We start from the raw sequence: 27,856 nt of genomic DNA on the forward strand, positions 1-27,856 counted from the left end.
GTTGTGGCTGTGGGGGGATTAATGACAATTAACCGGCTACTAGAAGTAAATTCACTTTTTTGTTTAAAAACATCAGTTAGAGGGACTTCAACATGCAAAAAAAAATGGAGGGATTTTGATGAGAAAATATAAAAAGTTGGTTGGTTTTTTACGGTATTTTCCCAATTATTTGTATGGTAAATAACTTGAAAGCCAAATCATCACCAAACATAACACACTTTTTTATTCCTTTATACATGTGACATACGCCCATCAAATAATATCTTACAAACATATATTTTAAATAAATACTCTTGTTACATTCAGTTTTGTAATCCAGGATACATTTAGATTCCTTTTACTTTAATCATAGTCTCTATTTTTCTTCATTTTCGTTATGGCTAAGGTTTTCTTGTCGCTTGGTTTCTGTCCAACTTCTTGTTTTCAATATTTACTTATTTGTTTATTTACTTATTTATTTATATAGAGAGAGAATACTAAAGCTTAAGCAAGGTAAAGGTTAGGTGCAAGATGGGAAACCCTCAACAACATTGAACATAAGCATAAGTCATACCCTCCTATTAACATTTCCACACCACCTTCTTCCCTATCAACCCAAAACACACATTTAAAGTATATATCATCACAAGTCGAACCGAACATTTTTGAACCTGTTGAGGCTCGGAGGCTTGGCGTCTTGTTTTGGTGAGCTTGATCAAAATGCAGTTGCATATATCTCCAAGTTTACGACATATTACGGTGATGACAAGTAAAGGTGTGAAGGAGTTCATAAAAGTTAAGGTCGGGTCACGAAAATTGTCATACAAGACACTTTTCTATTCGCTCTTGTTGTTAACTTTCCTTATTAGATTCATATTCGTGTTAAGTTCGGTTGACACCATTGATGATCATATCAAATGCACCACCATCGGTACGTGTTTCCTTTTTCTAACAAACCACATTTTCTATCTCAAAAACCGCTTAGCTCGTGACTTTTTATTGTCGTGTAGGTTGCTTGGGGAAGAAGTTATCGCCCGGTGTATTAAGGGGAAGAAACCTTCAATCAGCTTCAGATGTAATATGCTAACACCCAATGTTTTGTCTTATGACTTCTAAAAGTTTAGGGACTAAAATCATCGTTTCATTTCTGCAAGGTGCCACAAGTAATTTATCAAATCTTGGAGGACCCATCTAGCCAAGATGAGATAGTAGGAGGGCCTGATATCCCTCAAACTTTAGAAGAATTTGTTACTAGTTTGAAAGGCAGCAATAGACCAGATGCAAAGACCTTTGCCATCAAACTTAAAAATATGGTATCCTCTTCTAGCAAAACGGGTGGATCGGTCGGGTCAAAACAGATTCCAATTAAAATGGGTTCGAGTCAAAATGGGTCGTTTTAAAGTCATTATCTTGGGCCAGAAAACGGCCCACCGAGGCCCACTTAATTGGTGTCAAATCTTACTTTGTTCTAACAAACATGTTTTCATTTCTTTTCTTAGATAACACTTCTTGAACAAAGGACTAGAACAGCTAAAGTTCAAGAATACCTCTACCGCCACGTGGCATCAAGTAGCATACCCAAAAACCTCCATTGTCTAGCCCTTCGGCTAGCCCACGAGCACGCCACCAACGCCGCGGCCCGCCTCCAACTCCCGCTGCCCGAGCTCGTCCCGACACTCGTTAACAACTCCTACTTTCATTTTGTTCTTGCATCCGATAACATCCTTGCAGCATTGGTTGTAGCAACATCACTCGTTTACAACTCGTTAAGACCCGAAATGGTGGTTATTCATATAATAACCGATCGAAAAACTTACTCACCAATGCAAGCATGGTTCTCGTTGCATCGGTTAGCACCTGCGGTGATCGAGGTCAAGGCATTGCACCATTTTGATTGGTTCACAAAGGGAAAAGTCCCGGTTTTGGAAGCTATGGAGAAGGACCAAAAGGCCCGGGCTCATTTCAGAGGCGGCTCATCGGCCATAGTGGCTAATAACACCGAGAAACCACATATTATTGCAGCTAAGTTGCAAGCTATGAGTCCAAAGTACAACTCGCTTATGAACCATGTTCGAATCTATTTGCCACAGGTGAGTCGGGTACTGTTTATAATATGACCATTATACCCTTCTCTTATTTCTTAACACTATAAACTCTAATATCAGATGTTTCCAAGTCTTAACAAGGTCGTGTTTTTAGACGACGACCTTGTGGTTCAATCGGATTTATCGCCTCTATGGGAGATTGACATGAACGGGAAAGTGAACGGAGCGGTCGCAACTTGTAAAGGGGGCGATAAGTTTGTAATGTCGAAGCGGTTCAAAAGCTACTTAAACTTTTCTCACCCATTAATATCAAAGAATTTTGATCCAAATGAATGTGCTTGGGCTTATGGAATGAACATATTTGATCTTGAAGCTTGGAGAAAGACCAACATAAGTGAGAATTACCATTATTGGCTTGAAGAGGTTAGTGATTTATTTAAAAAAAAAAAAAAAAGATATTTGACCATGTGTTTGACCTTATGCAGAACTTGAAATCAGATCTAAGTTTGAGGCAGCTAGGAACATTGCCTCCTGGTTTGATAGCTTTTCATGGTCATGTGCACGTTATCGACCCGTTTTGGCATATGTTGGGGCTCGGGTACCAGGAGAATACGAGTGCAGCAGACGTTGAACGTGCTGCGGTTGTTCATTTTAACGGTCGAGCAAAACCGTGGTTAGATATCGCGTTTCCGGAACTTAAGAAACTATGGACAAAGTATGTCAATTACTCAGATAAGTTTATCAAGTCATGTCACATTACAGCATCTTAGAAAGGTAGCTAATCATTAAGTCATGTCACACTACATTTTTTTGGTGTATTGCCATTTATATTACTGTATCCATAATGTTTTGTATGTTGTTGGCTCTGATTTAAAGAGAATATGAGAAAAAAACATAAAGATTCTTTCATGGTCTTTCTGTCATTCTTGAATTTGCGCGCAATCCGCACAAAATACCAAATTCTGGGTTGTCATATCTAACCCGTTTTAATAAACAAATTGTGTTCAGCTTGACATGTTTAACCCATTTAACAACCTACTTAAAAAACCAAATTTTAGGTTGTCATATCTAATCCGTCTTATAAACAATTGTGTTAAGCTTGACATGTTTAACCCATTAATCTAAAAAAGTTGACCCGTCAACCTGCTTAAAATTAGAAAAATATCAAATTTTAATTTCCGTATCTAATAGGTTATGTTTAAGCAAGCGTGTTTAACCCATTTAATGAAACATGTTGACCCATCAACCCAAATAAAAATTAGAAGCCCGTGCAAAAACAACCAATTGGAAAGCAAGAGTCATGCTTTTAATCCTCCAAGCTACCAACAAATGAACTATACCATTTGATCCCTATATCAGCATACCATGCTGCGTCTGGACTTCAAACAGTTTAGCTTTAACCATGTTAATGGTCCCACATTATTGGTTGATAGAGAATCAAAGTGGATTTTCCAATAAATTACGAAATGCTCATTAACAGCATTTAACCAACCTGGCAACCATATGCTTCGACCCGAATTGAATGCCGGGCCGTAAAATATAGTACTTAGTTCTTTTTTATTTCATTTAATGCCTATTGATGTCCCAAAAGTACCTTTTCGAAGTCCTGGAGAGGAAGATGCATCCCCTCGTAAATCATGTTTAACCTATTTATACCCACCAACCCGTTTAACTTAAAACTTGATTACAGCCCATCAACCCACTTATACCTTCTCAACTAGTTTGACTTATTTAGATAAATGGGTTAAAAGCTTCGGGTTACACGGTTTTTAAAGTGTGCCATAGTTAAGGTTGATGTCCTTGGCATGAATAAATATACAGGTCGTGCTCGGGTCCATCGATTAAACCCACCAACCCGATACAACCACCCCTATAATAAATCTAATCAATTATGATGGGAATCCAACTTTGTTGGCCACTTCAGTAAGTGCAGAATCAAGTAACATATTAGTCTATAGGCATCTAATCTAAACAGTTAAGCCTTTTTCTTCTATAAGCATCTAATCTAAACAGTAGAGCCTTTTATATCATCAAAAACTTGTTGTAAAAGAACTTCTAATCGATCACGCATCACGATGCTCATATCGAAAAAGTTAAACAGGTCTAAGCATGCCACAAGCATCAAGAGAAACACATTAAAAAAATAAAAATAAAAAAAAAACTAAAAACTAACAAAAATCACACACATTAACAGTTAGTTTAACTTCATAAACATGCCAAAAGTATACCAAATTTAACCATAGTTACACAAGCACAAACCTAACACAAGAGTCATAGATTAATGACAAACCGCACCGCATGCACATCCAGCGATGACTGAATTAAGCGACTGGTGGATGGAGGACGTGATCCTGTGAGGTGTCGACTGCAGCAGGTGGCATGAACTGCCACATGGCCATTCCCATTCCCGGGTAACTGATGACTGGGACCAACTTATTTCCCACTTGGCCTTGTGCATAAGCAGCAGGGATTGCAGATGGAGGAGCCATGAAAGTCGGTTGCGGGTTCAGTGAGTTTACTTGTTGCTCGAGTTTCTCTTTCTCCAGTTTCAATCTTTGTTTTTCATCACGGAGTTCGTTTTTCTCAGCCTAGCACAAATGGGTCAGATTCAAATTGTTAAATCTCTAACGGGAAAAATCAAAAACTATTTAAAAGATAATGAGTCAAACGCGTTAAAAGTTGTCTAAAATGTACTTAAATGCATAAAACACATTAAAATCTGACATAACGAAACTAGTATAAACCATCCAAGCATGTACTCGGTTTTGCTTATACCAAATCCAGCCAAAAACATGTTGCATGACAAAAACGATGTTCAAATTTGGTTACTGAATGATAGGTTTTTACTTCACTTGGAAAGGTAACTAAGGGTATTTTTGTCTTTTCAAGAATTTTAGTGCATTTCCATCATCTTGCATTGTTAATGCCAAATTTTGATAAAACCAAATATGCACGGGTCAGTTTTAGGCTCAAACTGAACCAAAACCGAAATTTCGATTTTATAAAACCCGTTCATTTCGGTTTTACATATGGGTTTGGTTCAGTTATGGTCAGTTTTCAGTTCTACACTTCTGCACTTGGGCTTGAAATTTGTGAGCCTAAAAACAGCAACTTGGGTCTCAAAACTTTTGGTTTTCAGAAAAAAAAACAAAAAAAAAAACGAACGGCCGATTATTTTATTTTAGGTCAGTTATTTCGGTTCGGTTTTGTCAGTTATTTCAGTTTTGTTTCAGTTGATCGGTTTTCTGCTCACTCTAATGCCCTACAATGTAGTTTTGGTATACAAGTGCCTTTAACTAAAGACGTTTAATGGTCGTGTGGCCTCCACACGCTTATTGCTAACAAAAGTATAACTAGTAATGAACCATTTTTTGTGTCAACCCGACTCGCATTACCCATTTAGCCTGTTAACCGACCCACTGGATAATAGAAACCATAGTTATTAAAATCGCAGCGCCAGGCCGCTTAGGCGTTTTTTTTTTTGGGCAAATCGGTGGTTCACCGCCTTCGTTAATAACATGGGCTAATTTAGGAAAAAAGTCGGCCCTTATTTTTCTGCTTGATTTTATTTGATTTTCATTTTTCTGCTGGATTTGATTTGATTTTCTTTGACTTTATCATTTAACCCATTTAAACAACTTACCTAAAACTAATTTGGGTTAACATAATTAAAAAAACACTATTAACAGAGCTTGTGATTGATTCTCAATTTCTCATATTTTTTAATTTTAATTATTTGAAGATGCATCCTTTTCATAATTAAAAGTTTAATGTAGTGTGTTTTATTTACTAATTGCATCATGCAACATGTTAACATGTTTTTAAACTTTAATCTAATTTAGATTGTTGAATAAACTGTCAATACTTTTTTTGATTGAAAATGCTCAGATCATTTTGGTATTTAGATGCTTAGTTTATGTTAGAGGATTATGGCTTGAAATACATTGGAAATGTATTTTCCGTTACTAAATATTTTTGAATTTTTTTTATTTAAGTGCGCTTTTTTTTCAAGGCCCACGCTTTTTCTGCGCCTAGCGCGTAGGTCCTCGGAGAGGCCTATGCGCCTTGAGTGCGCCTAACGCATTTGATAACTATGATAGAAACAGTTACCTTCAGCTCCTTAATTTTCTCCTGAAGATCTAAACTCGAGTCTTTCAGCTTCTGGGCTTCTTTTCTTAACTGAGTCACTACACGGACCGCATCAACCAAAATAGCAGCTTTATCAATTTTTGGGGGCCTTCCCGGATCAAGAAGTGAAGCCAACTCAACAAACCTAAACACATAGCATAACAGTAAATACTAAAACATAAAAAAATAAATATAAAATAATAAAATAGCATACTTGTCATTTAGCTTATCCCTCCTCAATTTCTCTCGGCATGCTTTGCTACTTGTACCGCAGCAAGATTCACCCCTTCCCCTGTTGCACACAAGTTCAATATTCAAACAATTTTAAGTAAAGATATACGGAAGTGCATAATGCACTTGTACATAGAGTTGAAAATATTTAAAGCAATAAGTACAAATGTACAAGTGATTATACAGTTCTTGTAGATCATATGTAATCCTTCAAAACAATCTTGTTTACACATACAATCAAAAACATGTGCTTTCAAAATCATTCATACAGAATTATAGATGCGCAGTGTTGTAAAAATCAGTTTTAGGCGCCAATTAGTCGTTAATCAGCTGGGCTGCTGATTCGATTTCAGCTAATCGGCCGCAAAAATCGATAATCGGTCAAAGCTAGTAAAATTTCTATCAAAATTGGTCAAAATCAATCAAAATCTTCAAGTATTTAAAAATTTATACTTTTTAATCCAATCCGATTAATAAGTTTGAAGTTTATATATAATGCTTTAAAAGGTCTTGTGTGCGTGCATACATGTACACACACACATAAGTTTGAAAAATTACGTATAAAATTCCAATCCGATTAATCGCTAGTTGGTACACACAACTAACGTCTAGTGAGTTCTACAACACTGACACGCGTATATAAACTTAAGAAGGAAGATATAACTACCGTTTCTTCGATCTAGAGTCATTATTATGTCCATCTGAATCCACAATTGAGCCATCAAGATCACCACTATAGCCAAATTACACTTAGTCAGATAAAATCATAAAAATCAATCCAAATTCACACCTATTCTATAACAACTATTTACAAACAATTTCCAAGAGTAGCATTTAGTCAACAAAATTAAATCTCTACAATTCCATCAATCTATAAAAGGATCCATTCAAATATAATCAGGGTAAACTATAATCAACACCAGCATAATTCCGCTATAAACAGAGAGACCATAAACCGTAAAATTTAATAGTTGTATGATTAATAATGTAATATGCACTAGGGATGTAAACGAGCCAAGCCACTCGTTATCAGCTTGTAAAAAACCCAAATAGAGCCCGAGCTTCACATATCGAGCTCGCGAGCTTTTTATTTAACTGTTATTTAATATATTAAAAAAATAACTATTATTATATATTAAAATTATAATAAAAATAAGTAACATGTATTACATATAAAAGTTATAATTATGAATACACACTTACACACATATATATAGTTATAAAAAACATATAATAAAAATAATTAAATAAATAACAAATGAGTTGAGCTCGAGCGTTGGAGATAAAGCTCTGAATGACCCGAGTTCGAGCTCGACCCCTCTTTAGTTAAAACGAGCCAATCTCGAGTTTCACAAATCGAGCTCGAGCCAGCCCACGAGTCTAAACAAGCTTTTTATTTATATACTTTTTATTTAATATATTAAAACAATAACTATTATTACATATTAAAATTATAATAAAAATAAGTAATATGTAATTATGTATTACAAATAAAAGTCATAATTATGAATACACATATATATAGTTATAAAAACATATAACAAAATTAATTAAATAAATAATAAGTAAATCGAGCTCGAATAACTAAACTACCTAAACCACTCACATCCGAGCTCGAGCTTTGCCGATAAAGCTCTAAAAGAGCAAAATTATGCATTCAACTTCCCAAATTTAGTAACTTATTCTCTACGATGAAACCCTAATTTGATAAACAACCAAAAATTGATGAAAAACAATTAGTCGACGATTATTATAAGAATTAGTTACCTGGGGTTAGATGAAGAAGCATTGAAGGTAGTGGATTGAATCGGCCAGGTAAACCCAGACCCAGAAACCATAAAATGATTATTATTATTATTACCATCAGGTACTGTTATATCGTCAATGAAGCCACCGTAATCGTAGATCCAATTGGTGGTTTCAGGCGAAACCATTGCTGGGATACAAGCAACTGGTGATTACACAAGTGGGTTTTGTTTGTTAATGTGTGAAGATGGATAGAGAGAGAGAAATTGAGGAATCAAAGGTAAATGGTGATGGTTGATGGTGTGTGTGTTTGGGTTTGGGTTTGGGTTTGGGTTTGGGTTTGGGTTTGGGTTTGGGTTTGATTATAATAATATTATTATTCGTCCACTAAGTGGAGTGGTGGTTTATCGTCATCGAGCATATGACATGACTTGCGTGTTGACGTGTTCTATGTTTCCGGGCTAAAGTGGTTCGATTACGACATTTAAAGGAAAAACAAACGTGCGCAAATTAAATCTTTTTGGTAAAGGAATTTGAAAAGTAAACTTGTGGTTTTATCAAATTTTTTATTTCAGCCTAAAAGTTAAAATTTGCTATTTTCGTTATTAAAGTTTCATTTGCGTTGCAGTTTTTGTTCATCTCGTCATTTTGAACTAAAATAGCATATTTTAACAAATCACATGGATGAAAAGTGCAACGAAAATGAAACATTAAGGACATAAACATAAAGTGCGGATTTTTTTTTCTTTTGGATCTAAATTTTTTTAAAAGGGAATTTTAGTTTTAAAAAAAATAAGAATGGGGATGCTGAAAAGAAAGGCTATTATTTATTTTTCTTTTCTGAGTAATTAGAGCATTCTAACACTAGACCTAACGGAGTTAAACTAAGAATCGCCACTGGTTTATTCGAGTAATACTGGTTATTCACGAGTTGAGTCAAGGTGGGTTCGAGCTTGAGCTCGAAATTAGATGAGGCGGCTCAGCTAGGCTCGAGCTCAAGTCTGAAGTTAAACGGGCCTAAGATCGAGCAAACGAGTGGAGCTTGGGTAGAGCTTAGCTCGGTTTCAAAGACAAGCCACTCGGCTTAGGTCGTTTCAGATCAAGTTCCTTTAGTTGGTTTTATTCAAGCTATCGAACGAGGTACGAGCCACTGGCTTTTTGAACAACCAATGTAAGTGAAACGATCAATTTTGAGTAAATACAAAACTAATAAAAATTAAGAAAACACGGTAAAAACCCATCAATTTAGACTCAGAGCCGATTACCTATCAGTAGAGATACGAAAAAACTAATTAGGCAAATCAAAACTATATTGACTGATAAAGCAACACTTGAATAACTGACCCAAATAACAATAACATATGGTTCTTGAGAAGCCTCGATCTAATTAATTATGTTACGGATCTAGTCTTAGATATGAATTGCGTTTAGGTTATACGTTAGTGTGTGTGTGTAGTGTGTGTGTTGAGAGAATATTTGGGCATAACGACTTGGAAATCGATAAAGTAAGAACTGTTGCATTAGAATAATTTACATCAGGATATATATAGAAGATGACCTCATTCGTTAGATAAACCTAACGAAGAGCATCACATTCGTTATGCAATTCATAACGAATAAGATCATACATTAACACTCATTCGTTAAACATACTCAATGAATGAGGTCTAACACACGCGGGTCTCATTCGTTAAAGGCTCTTTAGCGAATGAACCTTACATACATTTACCTAAAATACCCTTATACATTATTCTAATACCAAAATACTTTAAACAAAGTTCGAGACGCAAAACGATGCTCTAACAGTTCTTTTGGTTGTTTTTTTTACTAAAAACTGTGTTTAGTTCTGGTTATACCTCATTTTGAAACCGAACAAACCAAACTTGACAACTGAACCACACACAACTTGTTTGAGTGTTTGTTAATGGATTTGAGTGTTTGTTTGAGTGTTTGTCAAAAGTTCATCAACTTCACTATTACGCTATTTTAAACGAGTAAAATCTACTTCTAAAATCCGCTCAAATGTTCATATTGTGTTCGACTAGAACCCACACCATTTTGACGAAGACAAGCACTAGTCGTACTCGTCGGCGCTTGATTAGTAAGAGTTTTAACAAAAAGTGAAATAAGACAATAAGAAACTATCCACCAATATTATCCAATGAGTTAGCGAACAAGGATCTATAACTATCAAGTATCATTAATCAAATCAACAAGTACAAACCTCCACTGACCCTATCATTCTCGACTGTTACAAACCATGTAAGGCTATACACATTACCATGCACACTTCATGTTAAAACTCACAACAACCTTTTTGCGTTTCGTTCTATGTCAATAACTAACAACTGTGCATCCAGCACTTGACTCAGCCATAGCTCAACCGTGGCTCCATATATCTCATTGATGTCTGGCGTCTCGGGATGCTGATCTCACACGCGTTCACTCGTGCAGCAAATCGTAAAGAGCAAAGTGACTCGTTGACTGACGTTGGTGCGGGAGAAATGTTGACCACCATTAACGTCTTTGAATCGCCACCTAAGTAAGGCTGGTTTTGACCATCGAAAATTATTATTTATTAGCATGTTTCAAAATTTTTTAAAAAAATTATAATATAAAGTTTTATTGATTAATAACTAATAAAATCACAAACATAGCCATGTCATTAATTAAATTAGAAAACAATAGCCTTTGACTTTTTACTTCTTCAAGTTATTCAGACCAGTGAAAAAATGCCACGTGTCCACTTTGAGCCACAGAAGGAGTTGACTCTTTCATTAATTTAAAAAAAAAATTTCCTATTTTCTAATTATATTCCTTTCATTATTTAAGTAAAGCGAAACTTTTTCTTTAGCAAAATAAGGTCAATGGCAATTTAGTAAATTTATTGGTCGACGGGTAATTTCGTAATTTTCCTTTGATAATATTACCTGAAGAAGATATGTGAGTTTTGAGTTTCTGAAAGGAATGTGTTCTTCCTTCTTTGCTAGTGCGAATATAACATCGCTTAGGGGGTGTTTGTTTTTTCTTCAAACATCTTCAAGGGAGCTTATGTCTGCAGGCGCGCAGACGTCACCCTTGAAGACTGTTTGTTTTTTTTTTTTAAACAGATCTGAACACATCTTATTTCCTCTTAAAAAATAAGACACAGATCTCTTTCTTATAACATCTTCACAAAACCCTACTCACTCTTCTCCTCCGACCAGGTACGCACACAACATCAGGCGCTCCTCCTCCGATCATTTTTCCGGTGACCAGGTACCTCCCTCTTCTCCTCCGACCAGGTACCTCCCTCTTCTCCTCCGACCAGCCCCTCCCATGGTGTTGATTGAAAAACAAAACCCTAAACTAGGGGGGGTCGGGTTTAGGTATAATATTAGAATTGATCTCGAAAGATCGTTATTACGTTTTATGCCAGCTGCAGTTCACTCAATTAACCCTTCTATACACCATCGTTTCAAGTAATTAATAGTGTTTCAGGATATAAGAACCCTAAAATCTGGTGACCTCCCTCTTCTCCTCCGACCAGCCCCTCCCATACTGAAGTCGTTAAGCTGGTTGGATGAAGCTAAAACTCGTTGTAAAGCAGCTCTTGTGGAACGAGGTATAACCTCTTATTACTTTATTAATTATTATTATTATTATTATTATTATTATTATTATTATTATTATTATTATTATTATCATTCAAGTGAAGTCAATCAATAATTATGAGTTTATTAGGTAAGGCGGCCGAACGGACTGCTGAGGAGCTTGAGCAGACTGCTGAAGCGGTTGGATACGGTGCTGTTAAGTAAGTTTATCATGCTTTTATTATTATTTTTACCATGGTTATTGTGCTCATGCTATTAGCACCAACACATTTATTACTGCAACAAGTTATATTGTTTTGACTATTTGTGTTCTTAACAGGTATGCAGACCTGAAGAATAACAGATCGACCAGTTACACGTTCAATTTTGATCAGATGCTTAATGACAAGGTGCTTTTATTAATTTGAAACCGTGACACCGTTATTGTTTCTTACCTGCACATATTTTTTTGATACATAGGGTAATACTGCAGTATATCTGCTGTATGCACACGCTCGAATATGTTCGATTATCAGAAAATCCGGTAAAGACATAGAGGAGTTGAAAAGGGAAGAGTTATTTATTTATTTAATTTTGAGTTGAAATAAAATATCGACATGTTTGTGACAGGAGGGGCAAATATTATTACATACAGACGATGAACGCAAGCTGGGATTACATTTGCTCCGGTTTGCTGAGGTAAGAAATGAACCAAAATCAAGCATTTTTGTCTATAATTTGAAGTACCGGTCAAACATCTTATTTTAATTTGTTTTAAAGGCGGTCGAAGATGCTTGCACAAATTTGTTACCAAACGTCTTGTGTGAATATCTATATGATTTATCCGAGAAGTTTACAAGTTTCTACTCAGAGTGCAAGGTATACTTTCCGAGAAATTGTTTATTTTATAGAATCTTGTTTATTTATTATATAAGGGAGTTGTCGTTACTTTTGGATATCGGGCAGGTTGTCGGGTCTGCTGAGGAGACGAGCCGATTATTATTGTGTGAGGCAACTGCAGTGGTGATGAGGAAATGCTTTCATCTTTTGGGCATTACCCCTGTCTACAAAATCTAATACACATTTGAAGTTGTGTGAATAATGTTTTGAATAGTAACTTTAATGCTTGATATATATTATAATTCTAGTTTGATCAGCAGTCTCCAGTTAAATATGTGCTCGTGGCTTAAGTCACGAGAAGCGTATGAGGCGAACACCTCAGTCTGTCTAAGGTCTGATCTGAACCGTCTAAAGACAGGCTTAGTTTAGTCCGATACTTGCTTTTAACCAACCTTTGTTGACCACTGACCAGCCCCATGACTTCTTTTGGCGTGATCGCTAGACGCTAGTCCTACTTCTTCACCAAAAAAGACAAAAATATAACCAGTGACAAGATCCATTACAAACACATTCTCTCTTTATTGTTAAGACTGATTTACTAGAATGAATCAAGGGGCTCGCAACTCACTGGAAACCGATTAATTCTTCGTTGCTTGAAAAGTGATTCTTGAGCTAGACCACCTGTTTTTCCAACTACTTGTTTCGTGGGTTTCTCGTGAAAGTTACGAGTTTGAGTATCGCTGCTCCTCTATATCGGTCTAGTTATATAGAGGAGCAGCGATACTCGAATTCGTGAGGTCAGTTTTAACTTTTAAGAGATGTGGTTTTCGATAATCATCACCGCAAATGTTTTTTTCTTTCTGGATACATATAATAATAATAGTTATTTAGCTTGCAGACAGTATCAGCTTATAAAAACAAACAGTCTTATATTTTCAGCTTGCAGATCTTCAGACCACATCTTCAGTTGCAGACATGAAAACAGATGAAATCAGCTTGCAGACAGTTTATGTCTGCAAAAACAAACAACACCTTAATGACGACAAACTCCTGTTGATGGCCTGATATTAAACATGGTAAGCGTTAGTTGAACATTCGGGCCCGAACCGGAATGTGAAATAAATTACCTGAGTTTCTTTTAGCCGTTCCCCGGTTGACCCACTCTTGGAAAGATGTTCGCTGCCAGCAAGATCTATAAGGTTGAGAACACCTTGTACATGCTGCTCCAATGTCTAAAAAGTTAAAGCAAAACGCCAACGTTAGCATTTAGCAATCGTGCATTTTGGACCGTTCATACAACCACCACCATCAGAAAGGCTCAAATGCCAAAACTATATATGGCAAAACGGGTGGGTTGTGAAACCGGTTTAGATGGGATAGAGTCAACTGTTCAGCCCATTTACTTTCAACCCGTTAAACTAGATGACATCCGAGACATTCTATAGTAAAATACACTTAGGGTGAATTTCAACCCGTTTGACCCGTTTCGATTCAACCCGTTAAATTAGATTATTTAGGAGGCTATATATATTAAAAACTAGAATGCATTTGGGTGACTTTCAACCCGTTGGCCCGTTTCCTTTCAAACCCATTTGACCCACTTACCATTTCCTCAACCTGTTCCTTTCAACCCGTCAACTTGGATGATTTAGGAGGCTTTATGTGCTAAAAAATAAAATACACTTTGGGTGACTTGCAACCCATTTGACTCATTTCCTTTCAAACTTGAGTGATTTTTACCTCATTAACACCTGATATCCGCAGAGTAAAGACAAAGTGACTTCTTGAAGACTGCTCGTTCATTTGAGTCTTACCCACAGACCTAAATTTAAAAAAAAAAAAACGAATCCATAATAAGCAGTTTTAACATCTAAATTCTTGCATAACGTTTACAAATTTCATAAAAATCAAGATACCTGCTTTGTGCAGCACGGTTTAACAAAAACGCAACCTCCTTACTGCTACGAACATCAACAATGGTCAAATCTGAAACATGGGTGGTTCCATTTGCATCATGTTTGATTGCATATTGTTGTTTGTTAGCACTACTTTCGGTAGAACAAGCCTTATTTGATGACAACAAATCGCGTATCGTCTCGTTGTATATTTCCAACATTGAAACCTAAAAAGTTCAATTGTAGGATAAATTGCTCAAAAAGGTAAGAAAAAAAAACATAACATAATTTGGAAAAATAAAATAAGGATTATGAATTTCGATTGCAAACCTGCATTTCATACTTCCACCCTTGCTCTTTAAGCTTTTGTCGTGCCTCAAATATTTGTTCTAGTGAACGTGGTATAAGTCCTTTATCATCATAGCTTCCTGGTGTTCCCATCATTGTATGTGTTTTACCAGATCCAGTTTGACCATATGCAAAGATGCAAACCTACACACAATATCAAGTTTGATTAATTAATAAGCTAGAATGCTTTGAATTTTGAGGTCAAAGACACTTATTTCCCACTTTTAAATTAAATAAGGTACAGGTGGCAAGTTTAACTTGGTTAATTCTGATTTTATTTGTTTGATAAAGGTTCAAACTTGGTCAGCAGTCGTCTAATGTTGTATTCAAAAGCTTACCATGTCCAAAATTGTTTAAAAGTATACAACTACTTTAGGTGATAATTTAGGAGAATCTGTTTTTTGTAATCATATAAAATAAACTAGTTACTTAAAAATGCAAGAAATGGACAAATGAATACTTGTGGGCTAGCCCGGTCCATTTTGTCCCTTGAATAAAAATTCCTCACTGAGGTTTGGAGACGAAAGTATGTTTATTTGTTGTTTCATAACCAATGAAAATAACTTTAAATTTGACCTTATAACCGTCAAGTGCACTTTGTACAAGTTGTGATATCTCTTCAAACACCTCTTCTTGTGTTGTTTGAGGTGTAAACACCTTATCAAACATAAAAGGATGGGTTTGACCTATTCAACAAATTAAAAACACTGGTCAAACATAAGAGTCAACACAATGAAAAACAAAAAGTCAAATACATAGTTTTAAAATATACCATGTTGCAACACTTCGATGCCTCAGCCAAGAGCTTCGGTTGTTGTGGGAAAAGAAATGGTTTTTATTTCATTTTCCACACCTTCATCAAACAAAAGGGGCCGCACTCTACAGAAAACTCGTATGTTTCCTTTCAATTCCTGCCTCAAAATTATTGTTTGGTAAGAATAGTATAATTATTATATGTTTCATAAACCGGAAAACTAACGCTTTGACTTAGCTAAAAATTACAAGATTAGTAAACGGCCGAGCATGAGCTTGGCTCGTTTAACTTAAGATAACTCCAACTCGGCTCGTGAGTAGTTATTAAAGCTCAGACTCGCCTCATTTATCATTTACTACATATTTTATTTATAGCTTTTATATATTGCATAACATATTACATATTTTTATCATAATTTTATGAATAATAATTATTATGTATGTATATTCAATATATTTATCATATAAAATAGCAAACTCGCAAGCCTAGTCAAGTAAGTGAAGTTTGGGCTCAAGTTCGCTACAAAAAAAAAGTGTATATTGTTAACGTTCACAACCTCTTTTAACACGAAACTTGTTTATAAGAAGTTGTGAAAAGTTGGACAATATGTGTTACGAGTCAACCTAACCCAACCCGACCCATTTTGACCCGTACCTATAAATTACTCATTTTGCCACCTCTATAGGAAAAGAATGAAATTTTACCAATATTGTATTATGCAACTTCTTTCTCAATGCGTCTCCTTCAATAACTTTCACATCAGCCTCCACCAAACGGATTTGTAACTCGGAATTAAGTTTTTTCTGTTCTTCATATCCTGCTTTTGTCTCAACCGATGATAAAGCAGACATCTACAACAATTTCATATATAAGTCAAAAATATATAAAACAAATATATAAACATAAGTGGTCCCAAAGTCTGATGATACCTCTAATTTTTTCCGGACAGTGGCAAGTCGCTCCTCCAATCTTTTTATTGTGTCGTTTTGTGAAGCACACGTTGCCTAAGAAGAGCAAATGAAAGTGTAGCATAAGTTATAAGATACAAACATGACAATTTTGATTTATTTACTTATAAATATATCGATTAGGTTTAGGGCTGTAAATGAACCAAGCCAGGGTGAGCTCGGGCCCGACTCGTTTACAAACCGGGCAAAGCAAAGCCATCTCGGCTCGTTTATCTTAACATGCTGAAATGTTGAGCTCAAGCTCGGCTCTTCAAGAGCTCAAGTCAGCTCGTCCTTGTCGAGCCAGCTCGGCTTTTTATCTTAACAAGTTGAACTGTTGAGCTCGGCTACTCAAGAGTCGTGGCTCGTCAAGCCAGCTCGGATTGTTTATCTTAACAAGCTGAAATGTTGAGCTAGCTCATCAAGAACTCGTGGCTTGTTAAGCCCGCCCGTTTATTTTAAAAAGTTTTATTTGTTTCATATTTTACACGTATTACTTAAAAAATATTTTTTGTAACATACATATAAATATATAATGCAGAATTCATAATTCATATATATTAAAATTTGGGTTATAAATTGTGCATATTAAAATTTGGGCTCTACTTTTGAACGAACCAAACGAGAATTTATGATGTTAAGAGAATTTTCAATAGTTTTTATTTTTTCCGATAAAATATGCCATACGGCTTTAAGTTGCATATATACCCATTACCCATGTTGACCTGCTACTCAACCTGTCCATTTTCCAAATTCAATAAAACAAATCTCAGGGTATTAAATAACCTCGAGCTCCATTGATCTTGAAGTTAGTGTACCCAACTCAACCGCCGATTTTCCAGTACATTCTTTATATTGCTCCACTTCGCTTGTTAAATCTTGAACAAGTAAACAACTGCCGGTCCCGATCTTCTCTCACTTGATGCAAATCCCCTCTCAAACACCCGACTTCACTAGCGAAAGCTTCTTTTAGCCTCATTGATTCTTCTAAACTTGCCTAAAATATTAACTCAAAAGCGTTAGCAAATGTTAATTAAAACAAACAAAAGATTGTGAAAGTGCAAAACCGACTTTTGCAGAAGCTAACTGATCCTGTTGAGACTGATGGTAGCCTTTTAACTTGCTTAAATTCTCCATTAACGCAGCTTTTTCGGGTTCCACTTTGCTTAGGGTTTCACTGGTTTGATTAAGCTCGGTTTGCAGCTTACTGTTGTATTGTTGTAAGCCCGTGTTGTACTCTTGCAATCTTTTGTACATGTCATTGACCGATAATATCTGAAAAACTAATAATAGGTCACATAATTTTTATAACTTTTATTAGGAGTTAAACATTTAGATCCAATTTTATAACCTTCTGATTCGCGCTTAAACTTTCATTTTTCGCTTTTTCAAGATCTTCGGTAAGTGTTGCCTGTGACCGTTCAGCTGTCATTCTAGCATTCTTCTCCATCATCAATGCTTCAACCGCGGCCTGAAATTATTATTATTATTATTATTATTATTATTATTATTATTATTATTATTAATCAAAGTTATATTACCTAATTATGGAAATAATATTACAATAAACCATCAATAATTATTAATTAACAAACATTAATCAAACTTTAAACTAGATGCAAATCATACCAGTTTTTCGGTTTCTTCTTTCGCGAATTTCTCTTGTAAAGCTGAGTAACTTGCTCGTAATTCCTCGATTATTGCATTCAGTTCTTCTTCCTTAGCATTCATTAGCATTTCTACAACACAATTAAAAAATAAATCAAATTCTGAAATTAAATATTAAAATCAAATATCAAAATCTTTACCCATTTCATTGGATTTCTTTTCTGCTAACTCAAACAAATTTTTAAGCTTTTCGTGTTCCACCGAAAGCCCCCCTTCGAAATCTTGAAACCATTTCACACACAATCTTAGCTTTTTAATATATTCCATATTAAATCACATTTTTCCTGCAAACCCACAAAAATTCACATTACAAAAACATATATCAAATATTTAAAAAAATAATTAAAAATTTAAAAAAAAAAAACCTTGAGATTGAATTTATCTTTGGTTTTGATCTTCATATTCAACAATGCCTCCACTTCCTCTCTAGTAAACCCAACTCTTCCACAACCCGACCCGGCAACACTTTCGGGTCCGACCCGGGTATCCGGATCTTGACCGCCATTCACAACAGCTTCAACACCGTTTGCAGTTCCCACCATATTTTTTTCAGATCTTTAACACAGTTTCATGAAAACCCTTGAGATCTTTATCAAAAACCCACAAAGAATATGGGTTCAAGTAAGGGTTTTGACACACACTAATAAAGAAATTTGGTTCCAAGATTGAATGTAATATCTGGGAAGACTAGATTTCTTTTATCAACCAACAGATTTAGTTTTATAATAGATAATATTTAAGGAGAAAGATTATTAGTTTATAGTTTAATTTAATAAAAGGGGAATTATTATTATTATTTAAAAAAATAATAAAAAGATGAAATTTTTAACCTTTTGGTGTGATGGGTAGGTGCATCTGCTGCCATTAAAATGGAGTGAGGTAAATTGAGATGGAGTGTGGATGGAATATGGTTAATTGGTTAAATTATTAGGTGCATTTGATATACCCACCATACCAACAGAAGATTTTAAATTTAAATGTATTTTTTATTTTTAGTAGTTTTTCCATTTTTAGCTCAAGAATAATTAGTTTATTTTTAAAAAATTTAAACAAAGCCAGGGTAATCTATTTTAGAGGCTATTTGGTTCAATCACATCGTATCGATTCAAATGTAATCACATGTTGATCAATTCATACTTAATTTTACTCATTAAGATAGTTTTTTTTTGGAACCAAATGGTATGAACTCTAACTTAATCATATGTTCACCTCTTAATGGTTCTATTCATATGTAAACAAGCAGCCTCCTAAAGATTCGAAGTGTGACAAATAAGTAAACAAATCTATACTATATATAATACATGAGACAATGGTAAATTAAGACACTTGATTTTAAGTGTTTTACAAAATCAAGTACATCTACCTATTCTAATAAAGTAAAATAAATTTTGACACTTGTCATCTTTTGGTTAATTCTCACAAATTTTTTCCCTCCAAAACTAATATATATGTAATAGATCAATTATTATTCACTTTCCTTTTATACTCTATTTATATAATATCTATATATTTTTATAAATATAAATATTAACATATTATTTTACTTTATATTTCAAAATACTTGGTAAATTCCAAAAATCAACAACAAATTATGTTTCTCAAATGAAAATTGTTTCGGGTTTGTTGTGAAACTTAAATTTGATTTTATGGGTTAAAAGTTGGTAAATAGATTGTTTGGTACAAGTTAACTACATTTAAGTCAAAATTTGTTACGGGTCAAAAATGAAAATTTTGAGTATTTTTAAAAGTTTGAGAATGCAAACTAGATTTATTGTCAAATTTGTTATGGGTTCAAAGTGTTGACTTGAAAATGTTAAAAGTATAAAAGTTAGAATTTTATGCATGATTCGGATTTCAAATTTATTTTTAAGGGTTTTTTTGAAATAATCAAAAGGTTCGGGATTTGGCAAATTGACTATTTTTCCTTCAACTATTAAAATTTAATAAAAGATTGCCGATCAATGCTTTGAACTTTTATCAAATTTGAAATATTTATTTTAACATTAACTTTTACTTCAATGGTTATCAAAACATTGTATGGGAAGCATGTTATGCAAAAATATGCTCAAATGAAACAAAATATTCACAAAATTGAATGGGTTAGCATGTTATTTTTTCTGTTGCCATTATGACCAAGTCGAGAAGCTTTCTAAAACTTATCAAAATCTTTTTCATGGTGTAGTTCAAAAAAACATAGTTCTTTAAGAACATTCATCGTTATAATTTAATGTTCTACTTTCCTTTGATGGGTGGTAAATTTGATGAGTGGTTAGAACTACTATCGTATGAGATGTCTTATTTCCGAAATTGGCTCATAACCAAAATTTTTTCAATTATACATATATGACATCGAGAATGAATTTTTCAACAGAAAGAAGCATTCTATGGTACATTTTTGCACGAGCATTTTTTTTTATTAGGTTCATTTAAAAAAATAATTTTGTGATATAAATAAAATCAATTTATGTACATATAGTATAAATACAAGTATAGATGTAATACATTTTTTCATATACGATGTGTAATTATTTGTTTTACTTGTAATTTTATAATTTGAATTATCAAGTGTATGACACGGACACTAAAACTAGTGTGTTAATATGGGTAAACTATCTTTTAAACGCAATTCATTCAACTTACAAATCTGTACCCTCGTCTTTAACAGTATTATGTTTTAATTTAGGTTTTAAACTAACTTCTCACCCACGATTTTTAAATGATTATAACTTTTTCATACGTTAATATTTTTATAAAAAAAATTACAACATAAAAAACGAACATTTTATTCTCTTTAATTTGAATATGATATTGTTATAATTTTTTAAAAAGGAAAAATTAATATGTTACCTAGGGTGCTCAATGCCGGTTTTGATGGTTTTTAAGTTAAACTTACAAGCCTAATCATTAGTACCGTTTTTTTCGTCCAAAACCAAAACTTAACCATTGAAAACTGAAACCGAACCATTACTGACGACCTGGTTCCGGTTTGGTTTCACAGTTTAAGCTTCGATAATAAATTTTGTTTAAAATGGTTATTAACTTGACTGTACCATTATAATAACATAACAAGAACAAATATTACAACAAATCATACTAAATTTAGGTTAACTTAAAGTGATAATATCCAAGTTTACTTGTACTAAAAAGAACTTTGTTAAATTATATTTTAACTATATATAATATATATAACAAAACATATCTAATACTAAGTAATAAAAAATATTAAATGTATGCAATATTTACAATCTGGTCTGGTTTCATATGGTCGGTTTCTTGTTTAATCGCGAACCAAATACGGTCTGAAATTTTTGAAATTGATCAACCGGCCGAAAGTAAAAAAACAGATGTGAAACTGTATCGATGACCAGTTTAAACGGTTTCAATGTTTTAAACCGAAACATAACCAACCATGAACACTCATAACTATTACGTGATTAACATGGTCTGCATTCAAACACCCATCACATCGTTTGGGCACCCGTCTAGTATGTCTATATGTCTAATTTAAGAAAAAAATACAATCAAATATAAATATGTAGCTTACAATATAGATCATCTTTGAAACATGCTCTAATTTTTTTATAAAGCTTTAAATAAGAGGAAAATGTTATTGAAAATCTAATAAGTTCATTTTGTGCTTTGTATGTAGTATTCTCAATAATATAATTTTGAGATTTTCAAGCAGATATTGGCTAGGCATATTTTTAGCATCTTTCTGTCGTGATGCTCTGGTTTTAGAGTGTAAATTGACTAGGCATGTTATAGTGTTAAAAGTAAAAGAAATTCGTTTTTCTTCAATATTTTGTATGTGGAAACCTCAATAATATAATTTTGCAATTATTAGGCAGATATTGACTAGGCATGTTTTTAGCATCTTCCCGTCTTATGCTCTAGTTTAGAGGGTAAATTAACTAGGCATGTTTTATCATAAAATAGTGTAAAAAAACTGAAGAAGTTCATTTTTCTGCAGTGTCGTAGAATTCTCATTAATATAATTTTACGATTTTTAGACAAATATTGACAGGCATGTTTTTAGTATCTTCCTATCGTGATGTTCTAGTTTTGAGTGTAAATTGACTAGTCATGTTTTTAACATGTAATGGTGTAAACATAAGATTTGCATATGTGAAATCCGAGTTCGAGACAGTCAATTGTTGGCCTTCTCAATTGATTATGATCTTCAAAACCAAGTTAAATTGTTTTGTTATATATAATTTTATAAATGGAGTGTAATTGGATCTTTGGAAACATCGAGCCAGGTGTGGCTTATGCGTATTCTTCGCCACCATCTTTCAACCGATTTATCACTAGTCTCCCCGTCTGTTTTTTTTTTCTCGCTTGAATGTGGTTGGTTGATTTTGTTTGGGTGAAGCTTGAGATTGGGTCTTGGGTATGGATTGACTTGCAGTGGCGGATGTAGAACTAAATTCCATGGGTAACCTAAAAATTTTTGTTTTTATCATACATTCAAAAAAAATAAATAAAAAAAGACGATGACAAATAAAGTTAACATACCTACCTAATAGATGATCTCTCCTCTCTGGCATTAGAAAAACATCTTTCAGCAGTTGCAGTTGCAACTGGTAAAACCAGAGCTAGCTTCAATATCCGATAAACCAAAGGAAAAGAAATATTTTTTCCGGTTTCTATCATTAAACGAGCAAGATCATGTATTCCATCCAATTTTGTAAATCTTTCATCTTTGTTTACAGAGTGATAGAAGACATTGTAAAGTTCACCCAAAAGACACCCTCTTTTTTTTGTTGTAAAATCGTTCTCATACATCTCAGAAAATGCAATTATCAAAGGGATCTGAATGAAGATAATTCAAATAAATTGTATGTGGAATTGAAGGACTTGAAGTCGAAGGAATATTTGGACCAATATTATCATCATCATCTTGTTCTTGCACATTATTACCAATATTTGGACTTCCATCAATGTCATCAAACTCTTGAAATTTTCTTTTAAAAATTTGCCAATAAGAACTTGTTTTGAATGTGGCTTCATCTTCTAAGTTTCAAATACCCTAATGGCCTAATTATATAAGAAAGTAAGAGTTACAATTTTAATTATAAACAAAGAAAAAATAACAACTAAAATTAACAACCAAAGTACCAAACCCTAACCTAAAGTCCAATTTCATCCCTTTTAAATATAAAAAAACAAACAATTACAATTAACAATACCTTTAAATCTTTGAATATTTGAGTAAAACAATGGTGAATAGGAGGTAGATGATGAATTTGGCCGGAGAAGAACGGCCGACGGACGACAGTGGTTGTCCGACGACCTGCTGGAGTGCCGGCTATTGGATGTGGTGGGAGCAGAGGGGAGAGTCTGGAGGTGTAATATTATGTTTTTTGGGTTTATTTTATTTAAGTTGAGTGGGCTTTTTACTAATGTATGGGCTTTTAAATAATGTGTGGGCTTCTTAAAATTTTTGAGGGATAACCTAGTTTTTGTTTAGGGGTAACCCGATATATAAAACGACTAAAATAAAATTTTTTTACACCACGGAATGGAAGTTGAGGGGGGCCTTATGTCCGCCACTGTTGACTTGAGAAGAATTTTCAGTTGAAGGTCAAGGTCATGTATTTTTTTTAATCTGAGAGCGTTTGAAAAAAAAAAAAAAAAAAAACAGGTTGCTTGTTTATAGTTACTCATTAAAAGGTATGTGAAACAAGTTATTTAGATCAAATGCGTTCATGTGTTAGAGTTGTTTGGGCTAATGATTGCATGTAAAAAAATAGGGGGTTTTTTTTTCTTTTGTTTTGTTGGTAAAAATGATCTAAAAAGTTGGGTGTTTATAAAAGTTTAAATTACTTCTTTTACCCACTCAACAGTCACATAGCAACTCAATAGAAAGAAAATATACTGCTGGAATCAAACCAAAGTCACACCTATAGCATTAAGTCATGCTCACCACACCACCACTTAAGTTTTGCTTTTTGGTATCAAGCCATGGTTTTTTTATCTATATATATGTAAGTGATATTGGTTTTAATACTTCAAACTTTCACTCGATAGACAATATTACTCCCAACTTTTGATTTGTTACACATCACTTCCAACTTTCATCCTAATTGTTTTTTTCACCCCCTCACTAACATACCACTAGCGTCATTAATGATGATGCTGGCGTGGTGTTTTTCATTTCTTTTATTAACTAAGCTAGCATAATATTATAAAGTTGATGAGTCCACCACTCCAACTTCATCTTCTTCCCCCCAACCCTACAAACCCAAACCCCCATCACCACCCAACTCATCCTTTAAACTGAGATGTAGACGATGTATCATCTTCTTCCTGTTGTGAAGAGATCCACCATTCAGCTACGTCAAACACGTTAGCATATTCTATTTATATTCTAGATCCATATTCAAATAGCAAGTCGTTGAAGAGAGAAAAATGACGAGGTTTGATGAAGATGATAGTAACGAATCAAGAGAGAATGGACGAGCAAGGCAGCACTATGCGGAGAAGAAGAATGAACGGAGGCGGTAATTCTTGAGCCAATTTTGTCCAAATCTATTAAACTCTGGTTAGATGTAATGGTTGGTTGTAGTTAACGTAGATGGCGGTGGCGATAGTGGTGATTAACGGAGATGACGGTGGTGATGGTGTGGTTAACAGAGATGGCAGTGGAGACGGCGGTGGATAACAAAGGTGGATCTGAGGATGATGACGGCAATGGTGGTTAAGGGGATGAGAGTTTAGCAGCAGAGGTGTTGATGATGATAGGTTCAGTGGCGACTGATGTATAGTGGTGGCCTGAGTTTGGGTGGCGAAGGGTGGCCGGAGTTGTGGTGATTATGGTAGCTTGAGTTAGGTTTTCTTGGAGAGAAAGAGGAAGAAGAAATAGTGTGGGGAAGAAAATGAAAGTTGGACTTTCATCGTCAGCATCACCACATGCCAGCTCAGTTAAAAAAGAAAAGCGACGTTAGCGTCTCCACTAACGTCGTTAGTAGATCTGTTAGTGAGGGAGTGGCAAAAACAAATATGGTGAAAGTTGGGAGTGGTGTATAACAAATCGAAAGTCGAAAGTGATATTCTCCAATGGATGAAAGTTGAGAGTATTAGAAATCAATAACCCTATATATAATAGGGTTTATATTTACGAAAGCTTATATAGCCTTATTACAACTAAATTGTATCTAATATAATATATATCCACATGATACGTTATAAAAGTTACATCAAAACATAAATTAAAATAGACATATTGAAACGCTGAATTTATAAAAACTATTTTATTAAAAGTTATTAAAAAGAACAAATTTTCACTTTAAATAAAAAAATTTAGAAAAAAAGAATATCACCGCAAACTATACTCTCATCTCCAATAATTTTATGGTAACAACTATCAAAAACGAATTCTTCAAAATAGTGAAGTTCGAGTGTAATGACTATAAAAACAAAGATAAGAGAGTGGGTGTTAACTAGGTATTTAGCATGTTCCTATCCAGGGGCCGCCCTATAGTAATGTCGGGTGAAGTTAGGGCTTGAGGCCCCCGAAAAAATAGGGCCTCCGTTTAAAAAGTTTAAAAATTTGTAGATATGTAAAAGATAATAGAGTTAATAGCCATTTTCGTCCATGTGGTTTGTTACTTTCGCCATTTCAGTCCAAAGTTTGAAATTTTGTCAATTTAGTCCTTATAGTTTTAAACATTAGCCAATTACGCCCCCCCGTCTAACGGCATCCAACTATGCCGTTAGTTTTAGGGTATTTTTGTCTTTCTCCTGTTTATATTTAGTTAATGGTCAGTTTCGTCCCTGTGGTTTGATATTTTTGCTATTTCAGTCCAAAGTTTGAAATTTGTCAATATTATATTTAATTTATTCAGTTTTTTTTTGTTTTTTATTTTTATTTTATTTTATTTTATTTTATTTTTGCTACTTCAATCCATGATGGAATTCATTGGTAAAGTGGTCAGGATAATTCCCTAAAACCGAACTATACCGAAAAAACTAAAATCATTTCTCTGATTAATGCATAATAGTTAGAGTTTAGAGATTAACATATCATAGCAAACATCTGGGTCGAAATCAACATCAGGAGGTCGAATATCCCGTATTTCCATGTTTGCTCAAGAAATCGATGCACTAAATCGCATGTGTGTTCTTCAAATCATGGTATTGTTCTTGAATTCGTCGAATTCAACCCTAGAATTGTAGTCGATATGAAGAATTCAAGAACACCACGATTTGAAGAACACACATGCGACTAGTGTATTGATTTCTTGAGCAAACATGGAAATGCGGGATATTCGACCTCCTGATGTGATTTTGACCAAGATGTTTGCTACAATATGTTAATCTCTAAACCGTAACTATTATACATTAACCAAAGAAATGATTTTAGTTTTATCGGTATGGTACGGTTTTAGGGAATTACCTTGACCACTTTACCAATGAATTCCACCATGGGGGAGAGTTTAGAAAATGTCTAGAAACTAAATACGAGGGGGTATGATTATTGTTATCGACAGAGTAAACGTAAACTTGTTTTGGTCGATGCTCGATGGTTTTGGCTTGGATTATGCTCTTAAGGGCTATAGACATAAAAAAATAAAAAATAAATAAAAAAAACTGAATAAATTAAACATAAAATTGAAAAATTTTCAAAATTTAGACTGAAGTAGCAAAAGTATCAAACCACAGGGACGAAACTGACCATTAACTAAACATAAACAGGAGAAAGACAAAAATACCCCTTAAACTAACGGCATAGTTGGATGCCGTTAGACTAGATGACGCAATTGGCTAATGTTTAAAACTATAAGGACTAAATTGATAAAATTTCAAACTTTGGACTGAAGTAGCAAAAGTAGCACCCACAGGGACGAAAATGGACATTAACTCAAGATAATATTTAAACCATGTAACTAAAGTTTAAAAAGATATTCTATATTGGCCCAGTGGTTAAAGGTTCAAAGCACCTACCTTCTTAAAGAGTTTTTCATCCAGTTCGATTCTGATAATGAGCAGCATTTATTTTAGTTATTTACTATAGACATTTTTTATTCACTTTGTTTCTAAATTTTTCAGCTGTTACATATAACTTTTTTTCACTACTGGGAAAGACAAAACAAAGTTGGGTATTCCTTTGATCTATATTATAATCAAACTCTAAAGCAAAAATTGAAAATTTTGTAATTATATATATTAAACACGGCGATCCCTCGATAAATTTTAAGAATTACCTTTATAAATTATGTAATTTCAACTCTCTAACTTTGAAAAAGGCTCCGAATTTTTTTATGCTTTAGACCCCCAAGATGATTGGGCCGCCCCTGTTTCTATCGATGATTCTCCAATAATGTCAATAGATTCACACTACAATATGATAAATTTTCTTAGATTTAAAGTATAGTATGCTTTAGATATTGAAATTTAAAAATCGATACTTTTACATATAAATATAAATATACATTAAAAGCTTATAGTTTAATGAATGAAGTGGGGTAGAGAGTATTTGAAATATTTAAACAGGAATCTCGCGGTACTACCCGTTAAGAATAGATAACCATTGTCAACCACATAACCCCAATCAATTTCTTTACAAACTAACATATACGTCCATCACATTTTCGTTTTGAATTTCAAAAACCCATATATTATTCTACACGAAAATAATCAGTTTAGTCCAGGTATAAATGGGTCTGGATATATATGCTGGCCGACATTGTTGGTTTTTACC

At 34.0% G+C, this 27,856-nt stretch overlaps 3 protein-coding genes and 1 pseudogene across 4 annotated transcripts; 2 read left to right on the forward strand and 2 right to left on the reverse strand.

Annotated features, from left to right (window-relative positions):
- The first annotated feature begins 662 nt into the window (after positions 1-662).
- Positions 663-2,869, forward strand: LOC143540464 (putative galacturonosyltransferase 12). The gene is made up of 6 exons (XM_077033516.1): positions 663-910; positions 990-1,054; positions 1,134-1,292; positions 1,479-2,069; positions 2,145-2,447; positions 2,510-2,869. The coding sequence occupies exons 1-6, from the start codon at positions 700-702 to the stop codon at positions 2,792-2,794; spliced, it is 1,614 nt and encodes a 537-aa protein (XP_076889631.1). The 5' UTR covers positions 663-699; the 3' UTR covers positions 2,795-2,869.
- Positions 2,870-4,180: 1,311 nt separating this feature from the next.
- On the reverse strand, positions 4,181-8,448 carry LOC143540465 (transcription factor bHLH115-like). The gene is made up of 5 exons (XM_077033517.1): positions 8,151-8,448; positions 7,051-7,116; positions 6,367-6,444; positions 6,135-6,297; positions 4,181-4,612 (listed from the first exon to the last, which is right to left on the reverse strand). The coding sequence occupies exons 1-5, from the start codon at positions 8,315-8,317 to the stop codon at positions 4,346-4,348; spliced, it is 741 nt and encodes a 246-aa protein (XP_076889632.1). The 5' UTR covers positions 8,318-8,448; the 3' UTR covers positions 4,181-4,345.
- A 1,969-nt stretch (positions 8,449-10,417) lies between these two features.
- LOC143540482 (kinesin-like protein KIN-14N) lies at positions 10,418-18,695 on the reverse strand (annotated as a pseudogene). Its single transcript, XR_013136598.1, has 17 exons — positions 18,519-18,695; positions 18,294-18,402; positions 18,115-18,224; positions 17,837-17,956; positions 17,557-17,760; positions 17,272-17,482; positions 16,468-16,542; positions 16,243-16,389; positions 15,557-15,695; positions 15,361-15,470; positions 14,767-14,928; positions 14,458-14,663; positions 14,282-14,363; positions 13,669-13,773; positions 13,574-13,602; positions 11,060-11,135; positions 10,418-10,677 (listed from the first exon to the last, which is right to left on the reverse strand). The product of XR_013136598.1 is annotated as a kinesin-like protein KIN-14N (transcript).
- On the forward strand, positions 11,448-12,778 carry LOC143540467 (arginine--tRNA ligase, chloroplastic/mitochondrial-like). Its single transcript, XM_077033519.1, is given in 7 exon segments — positions 11,448-11,552; positions 11,610-11,733; positions 11,853-11,922; positions 12,042-12,111; positions 12,182-12,400; positions 12,482-12,580; positions 12,668-12,778. Coding segments are annotated over 7 exon segments (798 nt in total).
- Positions 18,696-27,856: the final 9,161 nt, after the last annotated feature.

Source organism: Bidens hawaiensis, unplaced genomic scaffold (genome assembly GCF_021521415.1).
Source record: "Bidens hawaiensis isolate Kalapana, Puna unplaced genomic scaffold, B.hawaiensis_p1.1 tig00012232_1, whole genome shotgun sequence".
NCBI lineage: Eukaryota > Viridiplantae > Streptophyta > Magnoliopsida > Asterales > Asteraceae > Bidens > Bidens hawaiensis.

What these genes read in the sequence shown, in the direction of transcription:
- LOC143540464 (XM_077033516.1), top strand. Translation starts at nt 700, where the DNA reads ATGCAGTTGCATATATCTCCAAGTTTACGACATATTACGGTGATGACA. An exon ending in TATCAAATGCACCACCATCG is followed by an intron (nt 911 to 989) that starts GTACGTGTTTCC and finishes ATTGTCGTGTAG; the next exon opens with GTTGCTTGGGGAAGAAGTTA. An exon ending in ACCTTCAATCAGCTTCAGAT is followed by an intron (nt 1,055 to 1,133) that starts GTAATATGCTAA and finishes CATTTCTGCAAG; the next exon opens with GTGCCACAAGTAATTTATCA.
- LOC143540465 (XM_077033517.1), bottom strand. Translation starts at nt 8,317, where the DNA reads ATGGTTTCGCCTGAAACCACCAATTGGATCTACGATTACGGTGGCTTC. An exon ending in GCTTCTTCATCTAACCCCAG is followed by an intron (nt 7,117 to 8,150) that starts GTAACTAATTCT and finishes ATTTGGCTATAG; the next exon opens with TGGTGATCTTGATGGCTCAA. An exon ending in GACTCTAGATCGAAGAAACG is followed by an intron (nt 6,445 to 7,050) that starts GTAGTTATATCT and finishes TGTGTGCAACAG; the next exon opens with GGGAAGGGGTGAATCTTGCT.